Below are 13,116 nucleotides of genomic sequence, written 5' to 3'. Positions count from 1 at the left end.
CCGATGATCGCTTGAGACTGGAAGTAACAGAGAGACAACAGTGTAACCCTTCATTTGGCTGTGAGGCTCCTGACTCAGGCCAAAAACAAAGGCAAACCCCTCCTATTGCCTGCTGGAAAATGCAGAGGGAAGCCCCACTGCTGGTGAAATGCAGTGGGTAGAATCAGATAAGGACCAGTGGGCTGGCCTGGAAATTCTTTTAATTTTTTATTTTTTGATATATGCTCTTGTGGTGCATTTGAGAACCAAATCTATGAAGGTGGGAGTCCTCTCACACCCCAGGGTTTGTAACAACGATGATGTATAGCAGATTAGATTTGCCATGTCTCCTCACTGATGCCCAAAAGCACAGTTCAGGGGGCAGCTTGCAGTCTTTGCAGTCTTGTGCAGCAAAGCTTGGTGCCTGCAAAAGAGGGGCAGAGCAGGAGACATTGACGTGGTGTTCCCCAGAAGCTCTGGGAGAATCAAAGCTCTTGAGAATTTTCTGTGAGCAGAGGGGCAGCTGCATACAAGCAGCCTTCTGAGAGCTGAGCTGAGCCTGCTGAGTCCAAACCCACACTGAGGGAAGAGCTGTGCAAGGTGCAGCTGGCAGAAGCCAGGGTCCAAGCAGGGCTAGTGGACAGCAAGTGCCAGCAGCCACCCTTGCTGTGGGACTGGCCTTGTTAACCACCCTGTAAAGTTTAAACCCAAGGTCAGAGTGCAGGTTACTGTTGCTCTACCTGTTTCCTTCCTTGAAAAAAAGACTACAGTTGTTATTGCAAGCATTCTTCAAGGACTAGTTGGAATTACTCTATTTATCCATAGTGTCATGGGCTGAAAGGAAGGGAGAGAAGAGAATGGACTAGCAACTCTCCTGCCAGGAGTGAAGGGAGGAGGATTCACTTGTTAGAGAGATACCTTTCTGTTCTTCTGAGCTCTCAGAACCCCCAGTTCCTCGGGCATTAAGTTCTCTTCACTGAAGCTGTGGCAAATACAGCTTACAAAACCTTATCAGGCTTCTCTCTTCTCAGCCTTCCAGCACCATCTTTTATGAGGAGAAAAGCAATTTGTATTCTCTTTGACATCTCTCCCAAAGACTTGGCAAAGCTGTTTGACAGCTGCCTTCCTACGTGCTACGTGCAGGCAGTTCATGTCTAGGTTGAGAGGTGCAATCACCAGAACGTGCCTAATCTGTGTGGAAAAGTCAGAGTGAGCCTGGAGAGCCAGGGGAGATGCAGATCAGCCAGCCAGGACTGTGCAGGGGCCAGATGGGACTGTAAGTGAGCAGGGCAAGCAAGCCTTGGGGCTGTGAGTCTCCTCCCAGGAACACTTTGGAAAATACTAAACTCAGAGCTGGGAGCAGTTTGAGATGAAGAAAATGCAACACCAATGAAGGATCTAAAAGTCCCTAAAGTGATCTTGAAAGTCAGTAATTCAGTTCTCGAGGTTGATCCCAGTTCAATCAGTGGGCCAGCAAGATGGGTAAATGTTATTTCTCTGCCCAGGTTCTGGGGTAAACCAATGTCCTTCACACCTCACAACTCTTATTCCTAGCCGTGCCAGCTCTGCAAGGTTGGTACATGAGCAGCAAGGCCATCTAGGTGGCTTCCCAGAGTGCCACTTGCTGCTGTCATTGCCAGATGAGCTGAGTCTAAGCTAATGCTGTTCCTGTGCAAGTGCCAAATCTGTGCTGATTATGTTCAAATGCTGCCCTTTGCAGAGCTGGAGTTGCTTAGTTGTATGAGAGCACATGTGAAAGAAGCTTCAGAGGTAGCTGTATGTCATCTTTGCTCCTGCTGCAGGCAATCCAGGGGGATTAGCCAGAGGCAAGCAGACGGGTGAAGAAATTTTGCTTTCTGCTTGGTCAATGAGACTGTGCAGCCTCACTTCCCTGTGCAGCTGAGCAGGGAGTGGGAGGACACTTGGGTGTTAGATCATTATTACCATCAAACTCCTGTTACCCAATGATCAGTTGACATCTTTTATGGTCTGTGTGCCCTAGGCACAAAATTAAAAGGTAGAGTCATCCCCCAAACATCTTCCAATATAAACTGTGAGGAAAACTATTACAGGAATAGCAGAGAACATCAGAATCAACAATATTGGGGTGAGTTAAGCAGCAGAGCATGTAGTTGGTGCATATGATGGCTGAACTGCTCAGTAACCGCACTGCCCTTGGATGTGCAGCCAACCCTCAGGAAATTTATTTTTATTTCTCATTCTTGCAAGAGGTTTTTATGAAACCAGGGCCGTGGGCAGAGATTTTTGTCACAGCAGGAGTCATGGCACAAAGAGGTGTATAATTAACCTGTATTTGTGTCCCTTGCAGAGGCAATGATTGAGAGATGTGTAACTGTAATATAACGGAATGATGTCATATATACTTAAAAATAAGAACACTTAATTCTCTGGGATGGGGAAGTAAAAGTTATAAAGAGGGGAAAGACAGAGAGTCACAGGAGCGTCAAGTGTTTTTTCTCTTTTCAGGGAGGTAGCCCAAAAGCAATATAAACTGGATCTCTCCTCTCTCTACACAGCTGTAGAGTTGTAGAGAGACAAAGTGTAGCTGTGTAAATCAGAAGTAAAATGTTAACAGTGAGTGAGGTGCTGGTATTTTTTGTGGTGTCTCTGCTGTTGATACAGTTTCTGAAACTGCAATGGATGCGAAGACGATTTCCTCCTGGACCAACTCCATATCCCTTCTTTGGAAATCTGCTGCAGATGAACTTCAAAATCCATCATGAGCATCTTAAAAAAGTATGTACTTTCTGGCAATCTATTAATGGACTCAATAAGCCGATTGAAAAGTAAATGTGTTTAACACAGTCTTATTTTGAATGCTAGGGAGGGATTTGTTCTAAATTGCAAAAATGTGGAAGTAGGTAGAGATAATTAAAATATCTGTTTCTTTGTGAAAATTTGCACTTACTATGAAATATATACTTAATACCTTATGTGCATATGAACAAAAACATCATGATCATAATAGTCCTGTCCTGTCTTATACATAGGAAAAAGATGTATTTTAGAGTAGACTCAGTAATTCAGTGCAGTCTTTTGGATGTCTGAATTTTGACTGTTGTTGCACTGACATTTTCCAAATATCCCATGAAATAGCTACTGGGGACATATGTGTTTCCAGTATGGACAGGACGATTTTTTCATATACTTATTCAATGGATTTTTGGAAAGATCTTAGAATAAATTTTTTTCTGACATACAATTTATTCAGATTTTCACAAGAGATTTCAATCTGCTTAGCAAGACCGAGTTTTTACATGGCTAAAATAATTCACAGTATGCTCAAACTCTTTTCTAAGTCCAGTTGTAATGTACAGAACTTCTGAAGTTTGTATCCTGTTGTTTTATAGTTCTTATGCATCTATACTAAATATTTAACATTTAAATATGTCAGTAATAGCACCTCACTCTCCTTCTTCATTCTTTATCTTCATTTCCCCAGGTTTTTCCATGTCCTGCCAGTTCTGTCCTCCTGAGCTGCATATTTCAAGGAAAAGTGATATTATTCCATAACATAAAATAGTAGCTAGTGCCTGTCTGCTGTATTTTCTTCTATTTCTGACATTCCAGACATGAAGAGTAGTACTGGTCACCACAAGGTTTCAAAGTCATGAACTGGTCCTGACAATAATGAAATTAAGCACAAATGTGCAAGCACAAGCACATACATTTTTGCTCGCTGTACATAAGTATTCCTTCTTGTTTGCTCCCAGGCAGAAAAATTTTGCAATCCTCTAGGCCTGCATTTCTTGGGTTGTCTTAGCAACACAGCACTCTTTCCAGCCTATTTTGCTACTTTTCTAGCTCCTGATTGAGCAGCCAGGGGAAGAACTGCCCTGCCTGCTGCCAGCGATGCCTGCGTGCACAGCAGCTGAAGACAAGGCTGTCACGGCTGAGCTAGAAAGGAAATTCCTACATTACTCAGCTCCTTGACTGCTTTTGGTACACTTGACACACAAAGGGGAATCTGTAGATGGTTCATATTAAATTCATGAGCTACTGCTGTCTTGTAGCAAGTAGTGAGGATGGAAGAGTTCATCTACAATGAGTTTGAATCATAAGACATAATAACATCACAGACTTTGGCAATATTGGCTGACATTTTAGAAACGTCATGACCTTTAATAAATGGGACTTTAGATAGAAACCTGACTTCAAACTATATTGTATATAAGAACATATCTGATGCTCTCTTCTCAAAGCCAGTCACCCTTAGGGCATCTGCCCAGGGGGAAGATCTGGTCCATCTTCTTTGATTTAAAAGCACCATTTCTCACTCTTGTTATTCTGATCATGCTTTGTTCTATAGATGGCCAAAATTCATGGTAATATCTTCACCTTATGGTTTTCAAACACTCCTGCGGTTGTCCTGCAAGGGTTTCAGGCAGTGAAGGAAGGTCTCACTGCTCATGCTGAAGATGTTGCTGGAAGGCCCACAAGCAAAATTTTTCACATTCTGACACGTGGAAATGGTAATTATTATTCTCAGAAATTCTTTTAATGTGTTCTATCCCTAGTTCTGTATATTGATTTAGAGCCTAAAAGTCCTTAATTTACATCAGGAAAAAAGTTTTAATTTTTGTGAATTTTTAAAAACAATTCTATTCTATATTCTGTCAGAATAATAATGACAGCTTAGAGCTAATGTAAGAGCTTCTATACAGAGAATAAATGGCTAAAATACAAAAAGAGAAATGTTTCCAGACTGCTGTAGAAAAATTGAAAAAATTAGAAGAAAAGAGAAGCTTCTTGGATGTACAAATCCATTAATTTGGAAGGTACTGACAGCATTTGTTCATTATGATTCTAGGTGTTATATTTGCTAATGGTCATCTCTGGAAGCAGCAGAGGCGTTTTGGAATTGCAACAATGAGGAAAATGGGAGTAGGGAAAAAAGATAAGGATTATCTACTGCAAAAAGAGGCTGCTCACCTGGTGGAATACTTACAGAAAACAAACGGTATGTGAGGGTGGGCAGGGCAGTCTGTGCAGTGGGAGACTTTGCTGGAGAATGGGGCTCTGGTGGCTTTTGAAACTATTTGATTACAAAAATGGATTCCAAGTGTATGTGCAGAGCTGAGTCTCAAAAGTCTGTATATGCTACCTGCATGAGATATTTACTTGCTGAAGTGTGAAACCCCACAGCAAGCTCACAGAATTAGAGATTCCTGTCTTGTTATATATATGTCTAGTTACATATTTATAATATACTGGTGTATATATACTGGTCCCTATCGGTGTTTTTACTTCTGAGTCCATTCTATGTTACTTATGGTAACAGCATCAGGGTAACAGCAAACAGTAACAAAATCAGTGTCACAATGCCTCCTATTCCTGTGTAGAGAAGAAAAAGCATAAAATATACAAAGTTTTGACCAAGGATGCACAGACCTGTGCTCTACTCTGTCAAGTGTAGTAGAAAAATCTCAGCTCACACAGCTTATGGTGAGCTCCTCAGTAGGAGAGGGAGTTTGTTCAGATTGTGATGCTGAAAAATGGGGTGAATCAATGGGTAGGTTGAAATATTCTAATATGATAAAATGATATATATTCTAATATGGTAAAATGATATAAAAGAAGACTAGAAGGTGGTTCTCTTCTCAACTGATCTGTTTATTTAATGTCTCAGCTGGTTTTGTATCCTGGTTATTGCCAAACATGAGATCTGCTGATGCCAAGGTTTGATAAAATCAACATTTTTATAATTAATACTACTAATTCCATTTCCACCAGCAGTTTTTCCTTTTTTTAACCAACAGTGCTTTTTTAGATGTCGGAAGTTACTTTTTCACTCAGGCCTTTTAACAATAAATTACAATTTGCCATCCAGTGATCTAATTGATGTCAGAAATATTTATGAAATTTTATCAGCTCCCCTCTCAGTGAGAAAAGCAGGAAGAGGAAATGTTAATGGTGAATGCAGTCCCTTGTGTTTACAGGAAAACCTCTGGACCCCACTATGCCTGTTGTTCATATGGTCTCAAATGTGATTTGTCTTGTGATTTTTGGACATTGTTTCTGCAGAGATGACGAGAATTTTCACCGCCTGATTGAATCCTTTGACACCATTTCAGCATTTTTGAACAGCATCTCCTTCTTTGTGAGAAAAATCAATTTTGTTTGTTTGCTTGCTCTCTATAGATAGATGGTGCAAAAAGGCAACTTGCTTGTTACTTTTGTAACAAAAATAAATACTAGAGCACCTGGAATTTCTGGAGAGCACATTAGAACAGTGCTTCCAGATGCCTGGTTCAAAACTTGTTTCAACTGCTTGTGCTTCATCATAGCACAAAAATTTCCTGTATCTGGGGGACAGGGATGAAAATGCAGATTTGTTACATCACTGAGAGATGTACAAAGGACTTTTTTGCAAAAGTGCCACCTGTACAACTCCAGTGATTGAAACTATATCTGAAATCAATAGTAAAATATGGGTTAAATTATCTGAAAAGCTCTGAAATAGGCTTATCCTAATTTGCGTCTGGTGAACCGGCTTTCTTCATTCTGTCATATGACACAGCTGTCAAAAAATGTCAAGAGTAAATGGATTTTTACATCTTCCTTCACTGCTGCCAGCTGACCTGATATAAACTGGAGTAGAGAAACTGCTTTGTGCAAAGGTAACATGGCATGAAATTGCTTAATGGCAGCTTTTCCCTACAGTTTTTGACAACAGCACCTGTACCACATCTGCACATCCTTACAAGAATACAGTGACACAACAGAAGTCACCCTCCTTTAGCTGCTGGATGGTATCTGTCTCCATTAAACTCCTAACTTCACTTCTGGTCCTCTGGAGAGAAAAAGTCTCTCTTGCTTCTGTATGTGCATCTGTGACTGCAGCTGCCAAAGCAGCAGAACAGGTGGCATCAGACTGGGGCAGTTTTATTATGAATCATTTATGAGAAGGAATCATGGTACTGTGTGTAGTCAAAAAGTGAATTTACCCATGCACAAGGCAGCTGCTTCTGCAGAATTTGTTGGAACTCATCCAGTTCTGTGTCTTGTGTGATTTCCACCGCCTCTGACTGACTGGAAACTGCTGTAAGCAAGGTCCTAGAGGATTCGAGGACTGATTTGATACTTTTGGTAGATAAGCTAAAATAAAATGACTTATTAGTAACTATCCCAGAAGATGCCAGTGAAATGATTCCTAAGCTACCCTTTTAATCAGGGTAGACACAGGTTCAGCTATTTCCAAACTGCTTTCAGTAGGTATTTGTATAAGTTGTTTTCAAAACACCTTAATAGTGTGTCCATAGCCAACAAAATTGTTTTAGTCCAGCATTTCATTGCGTCCCACTCTCCACAGTGCTTTTACAGGAATGTACAATCCCTTAATGACTGGCTATACTTACCTGTTTTCCTGGTAAGAGGGCAGGTAGTGCTAAGGAAAATTATACAGTAGGGCGAAGAAGAAATAGAGCTGGGAATCTGAACAGGCTTGTGGGGAGATAAATCTTTGTAATGCACCTGCCACTTAAATAGGTGAGCCCAGAAGTTAAGATCTAACATCCATTATAATATGGGTATAATTTAAGCTGCAGTAGTTCTGTAACTAGAAGGACATGATGCAGTCTGTAAAAGGGGGAAAACGAAAATGAAATGAAGTAGAATGGAATGGATGTAAGAAGTGTTTTACTTCTTTTCTGCTGATATATGGCTTTATGACAACATAAGGACAAGAAGGTGAATATGTTTAGACTGGGAGGGAAGCCACACAACTCAGTGTTTCTGTGTCATTGACATATTTTGCACATGACACAAATATGATCTATTTGCTTCTTATCTATGAGAAGGCAAATGTGAGTAAAATTTCCATGCATTCACTATCCTATTGTAAGAAAATAAACCTGGGTTTGGATAGTTCTATTTTCACTTAATAGATGTGTCAAGGAAGTCAGCCTGGATCTGTTTTTTTTAGTGATGAAATAGAAATTATATGTGTGTTGGATAAAGTGAGATTAGGGACAGGTTTCATGGGAGATTCTTGGTTCAGCTGAGCAAAGTTCAGCCCAGCAAAGAATTGGGGTAGAGAGGAATTTAATTTATTCTTTCTACATCACATTTTATTTATATAATCTCTAAGTGTGGGTGTATGTATATATATATATATATGTGTATATAATCTATTTATATATATATATATAAATAGAAAACTTTATCATATAAAACTGAGAGAAATTTTGATTTTGCTCCTGGGAAAAATAGAATTAAGAAAGGCTTTAATCTTTAATGAATCATGGGAGATAGGCACTACCCCTTCAATCTAATGCTGATTCAGTCATCAGTCTTTCACTTGCTTTTTCCACTACCCAGAAGCCTGAATTAGGATTCAAATTTAGTTTGCTAAATGTCACATGTTTATATGTAATATCACATATCTAAAATATCTCTCTTACAGATATATGAGTTGTCTCCCTGGCTTGCTGGTCATTTTCTGCCATCAGTTAAAAAGTTTAAGTCCTGTGTACATTTTGTGAATGATCTGTTAGCAAAGGAACTTGAAAGTCACAAAGGAAGAAGAAAATTTGATGAGAATCAATATTTTATTGATTACTATTTGGATGAGATAGATAAAGTGAGTACCTCTGAACTTCTCTCACACTTCATTAACTAAAAGGAATTTTAAGTGTTTTTTTTATTATGATGATGTCTAATATAAATTTAGAAGTGTATGATTTCTCCAGGTGGTTTAATTCTTCTTTTGTGTGCCATAACTTTCTTTTCAACCCATATCTGCAGACTAAAGGAGATGCTGATGCTACTTATGATGAAGTAAACTTTCTCCAGACCATTTTTGACCTCTTTGTAGCAGGCATAGAAACTACAGCCACCACTTTACTGTGGGCATTGCTCTATATGGTGATTTATCCTGACATTCAAGGTAAGTGCATTCAAAGAGGTCTGCAATTCTAGCACCGATACAAGTTCAGATAGCGGTTGTGCCTGTTCAAAGAAAAGTAGAGGAACTAATAACTAAAGTGTGAATCAGGTGAACTGCATTAATTTGTTTCTTGCTGTATCCTTTCTAACAAGCAAATTTCAGTTTGTTGGGTTTTTTTGTTGTTTTTTTTTTGTTGTTGTTGTTTTTTTTAACGTAACTAAACAGAATGTGATTAATTTAATCAGCTGGAGGAATTTAGTCCCAGATGAGATAAATTGCACCATTGCCCCTCCACAACAGAGTAATGCTTAGACTTCCACTAAGGAGTCTTTGGGTCATCCTTTTAAATCTCTGACTCCTACTCTTTGATTAGCTCTTGGCCTCTTGCAGCAAAAAAAACTTAAACACAGTGTGAGGTTGCTAATATTGGGGTGAGTAGCTTGAAAATGTGTGCTTTTAATGATGATATTCACAGAAGAAAGATTCAGGTTGGCAGAGTTAAATGACTGGGAAAAAAAAACGAGACAGAGTGTGTGGGATAAAAAGGATTAGAAGGTACAAAACTCATTTTAAAGGCCTCATAATTCAGAGTTTAACCTGAGTCCCAGGCTCAACAGGAGGCTGGTAAGTAGAAAATGTAGAAGTGTTAAGGAGAAAGCATCTCCCAATTTTGTTACCTTCAAAAGACTTAAGACTGAGTTGCACATACCGAATTTTCACATTTTTTATCTTCTCAGGATATATTAACATATTGTTAAGTTTTGTGGGGGAAATTCTAATTGCAATGATAGAGTCTGTAGTATTAATTAAAAAAATAATTAGAAATTACCATTTCAGCTTGGATTGGAAGTAAAAAAAAAGAAGTCCTTGGGTAAAACTAATTTGTGTGAGTGCTTCCCAAGGCAAATAATTACAGAATAGCAATTAGGACATCTATGAATGACAAGCAAAATCTATGTGCTTCTTAATGAAGAACAATCCTTGATCAATTACTAAACTGTTCCCCTAACACATGATTAATATTTTTTCTCTTGACTACCTGCCTATTGAAATAAATATTAATAAAAGTATTTTTATAAATTACCTTGGAGCAATAAAGGTAACAGGAACCCACATATTATTATAGAATGACCTCATCTGCTGTCATTATTTTAAAAGTATATATGCAACCTATAAATAACTTTAATGTCAAATTTTTTCAGGTCATCTGTATGGGAATTTGAAGGCATTATTTTTTTATAAAGTATCTTTTCCATCTGGTTGGATGCCATTCTGACTATAAAAAGCAACAGGAACAATTATGACTATAGAGTTTATAGAATGTTTGCTGTATATTTAAAGCTGAATATTCCTCCTTAGAGAAAGTCCAGAAGGAGCTGGATGCTGTTGTGGGTTGTTCCCACGTATTTTGCTATGAGGACAGGAAAAAGTTGCCCTACACAAATGCTGTAATTCATGAGATCCAGCGATACAGCAACATAGTCTTAATTGCACTGCCCAGACTGAGTGTGAAGGACACAGAGCTGCTGGGATATCATATTCCAAAGGTACAAATGTGCTGCATGTTTGAATGAATTTTATCCTTAGTCCATTAGATGATTTTAGAAAGGCTTTTGAGGTTTTTCCTGATTGGGGGCATAAACTCTTCTTCTGGCAGTGCCTCTAAGATTTGACTTGCTCTGTGGATGGCCTTTCACAAGGCTTTGTCCTAGATATTAGTAGATTCTACAGTCATAGTTTTTGTTGCAGCCACTGCTTTTTTTTTCAGAACACCATAGTTTTATCAAATATTGACTCTGTTCTGTCTGACCCTGGAAAATGGGAGACACCTGATCAGTTCAACCCAGGCCACTTTCTGGATAAAGATGGAAACTTCATAAACAGAGAAGCATTCTTACCATTTGCTATAGGTAAGTGCACTGAACAGGGATTTATTTACTTCTTGTGGTAACATCTTCAGATCCGTACATTTCCCAAAATGACAGGGAAGGCGCCTATGAATGGGCATATACAAATTGTCTTAAAGTTCTCTAAGAAGAGAGAAAGTCCAGTTGTATGCAGAAAAGATTGGAAGAGAAGGAATGACATATAGAAAAGTCTTTCTTGAAAGACAGATCCAACTTCTCTCTGAGAAGATATCCAACTATCAAAGCAGTAGCAGAAAAATGCATGGTGTTGAGAAGACTGTGAATGTAAACCATGCCACCCTGGTGACAATTTTTAGAATGTCTTAATGCTTGCTGTAAATGCAGATGGAAACTTTTTGTGGAAATACAAGCAGCCTTTCAGTTATGAATCATTAAATGACAAAGTTAAGAGAAAAGGATAAAATCTGCAGAAAACAAGCAAAGAAAATCCCAGGCAGTTTAGAAAGGGAGGTATGACAGAAATCCTTGGGCTAAATTGCCTTTTCTGTTTCTTCACAGGGCACCGTGTGTGTATGGGGGAGTTGTTGGCAAGGATGGAGCTCTTTATTGTCTTTTCCACCCTCCTACAAGCATTCACATTCACCCTGCCAGAAGGTGTGAAGGAAGTCAACACCAAATTTGTTTTTGGGAGCACGATGAAGCCACCTCCCTACCAAATCTGTGCCATTCCTAGATAGGAAATGGCAGATTCAGGGAGGAGTTACTCTAAAACTGCTTCTGTATGTGAATTACTTTTTTCATGTCCTAAGATTTTTGCTTTCCTCTTCATTTGCTTAATCACTACCCTGAAAGATTCTTGACAAACTGTTGCATCCTGAGCACTATAATTATAAAGGGTTCATATTTTGTTCTTTTTTTTTCTGTTTGGAAAATATTCTTCTCCTTTGGAAAATAAACTTCTCCTGAGGTGTAACAAATAAAGACATTAAGGGAATAATTACAGTTGGGACTTATTTATTACCAACTGGAAAGAGGTTTTACAGAATCTTGAAGTGTGGTCTATAAGTCTCATGAATAAAGATTCTTTCTCATAAGCCACAGTTGCATTTGTGGAGATGGGTTCAGAGGTCTTCCAGTCTGTCTTGTGGTATCAGTGGTTGAAGAAGAAGCTCTTGGAGGAAGGTTTCTAGAGGCAGAAAGTATGACCTGAGATAACATTCCATTAGACTGATATGGTTTGCTGTTGAGCAGGCCTGTTGTATACAACTCTATCATTGTCACTTGGGAAGAATGTTCAGGGTTTCATCCTCTAAACCAGGTAGCATTTCAACCCTTCTGATGAAAATAGAAGAGTGGCTTCATCAGGCAGTTGTGGAGAGCTTTTCATGTCCTTGCAAGGAGCAACGACTGGAAGACAAATGACAACAGTGAGCAGGCACAGTGTTGATAATTTATTCTTTTTTATGAGCCCACTATTTTCGAGCAATGTGGGAACTTTTTCTTCATGCCAGGTAGTCTACTTGTGATGATTGCTCCAGATCCTCCAAAAGTTTATTCAGCTTCATTTTTTCTTTCATTTTTAAAATGGATTCTTTATCACAGTTAGATGACCTCACTTAGCACACCATGACCAAAAGTATATTTGCCTTTACTGAAGAGTTCTGGAAGCCCTTTATGAGCCAGGTGCCTAAGGAATTGGCTAAAATGGATGTTTTCTGCTGCTCTGCTTACTGGCAGTTAAAAAGGGATTTTCTTTTATGGCATTGGGTTACATTCTTCTGGTATGAGGTACAAATTGGATACTGCATGCCAACACAGGAAGGATTATTTTTATACACTGATTAGCTGACAGTGCCATCTCCAGGACTGACATCATTATCACAGCTGCCCACCTGGTGTTTTAAAGCACCCCGGTCTAACAGGCAGGGATGTGCATACAGGATCAAACCTGGGTTGGCAGTCCCTTCCCCTGCAGGATTACCTTTATGGGATGGTTCTACCCATGTCCAGCATGTCCTGGCAGGTGGTTGGTATGAAGTTTCCTCATGCTGGACCTGCAAACATCCCACAGGCAGTAGCTCCACACTGGTAAGAGAATAATTCATTTGTATCCATCCGGGTTTGGGAGGGGAAGCAGCAGTTGCTTACCTTTAGCAAGTTAAAAATCACTAATTTTAAAGAGCAGCTGGAAGATAGTGCTGAAGAAATGCTACTGATGGTTGCATTTAGTAATTATTAAGAAAATGGAGCCTTGGCTATTTCATAAATACATTTTCCATCAAATAAAGTAAGAGAAAACCCATGCCTCCTCTCTGAACCAACCCACAGTCATCTTCCTTTTCCAGTGTGAGAGAATTGTAT

General features: G+C 39.1%; 1 protein-coding gene across 1 annotated transcript; it reads left to right on the top strand.

Annotated features, from left to right (window-relative positions):
- The first annotated feature begins 2,565 nt into the window (after positions 1 to 2,565).
- Positions 2,566 to 11,492, top strand: LOC102105499 (cytochrome P450 2J6-like). Its single transcript, XM_005525020.3, has 9 exons — positions 2,566 to 2,736; positions 4,310 to 4,472; positions 4,811 to 4,960; positions 5,940 to 6,100; positions 8,405 to 8,581; positions 8,746 to 8,887; positions 10,247 to 10,434; positions 10,656 to 10,797; positions 11,314 to 11,492. The coding sequence occupies exons 1-9, from the start codon at positions 2,566 to 2,568 to the stop codon at positions 11,490 to 11,492; spliced, it is 1,473 nt and encodes a 490-aa protein (XP_005525077.2).
- Positions 11,493 to 13,116: the final 1,624 nt, after the last annotated feature.

Source organism: Pseudopodoces humilis, chromosome 11 (assembly GCF_049639895.1).
Source record: "Pseudopodoces humilis isolate 2021_Gansu_Grassland_sample_001 chromosome 11, ASM4963989v1, whole genome shotgun sequence".
Classification (NCBI taxonomy): Eukaryota; Metazoa; Chordata; class Aves; order Passeriformes; family Paridae; genus Pseudopodoces; species Pseudopodoces humilis.
Note: the sequence above shows the minus strand (reverse complement) of the source record. Positions and strands in the feature narration are given on the sequence as shown.

Coding starts and splice junctions, on each gene's coding strand:
- LOC102105499 (XM_005525020.3), top strand. CDS start 2,566: ATGTTAACAGTGAGTGAGGTGCTGGTATTTTTTGTGGTGTCTCTGCTG. Junction 6,101..8,404: donor TGAACAGCATCTCCTTCTTT/GTGAGAAAAATC, acceptor TCTCTCTTACAG/ATATATGAGTTGTCTCCCTG. Junction 10,435..10,655: donor TGGGATATCATATTCCAAAG/GTACAAATGTGC, acceptor TTTTTTTTTCAG/AACACCATAGTTTTATCAAA.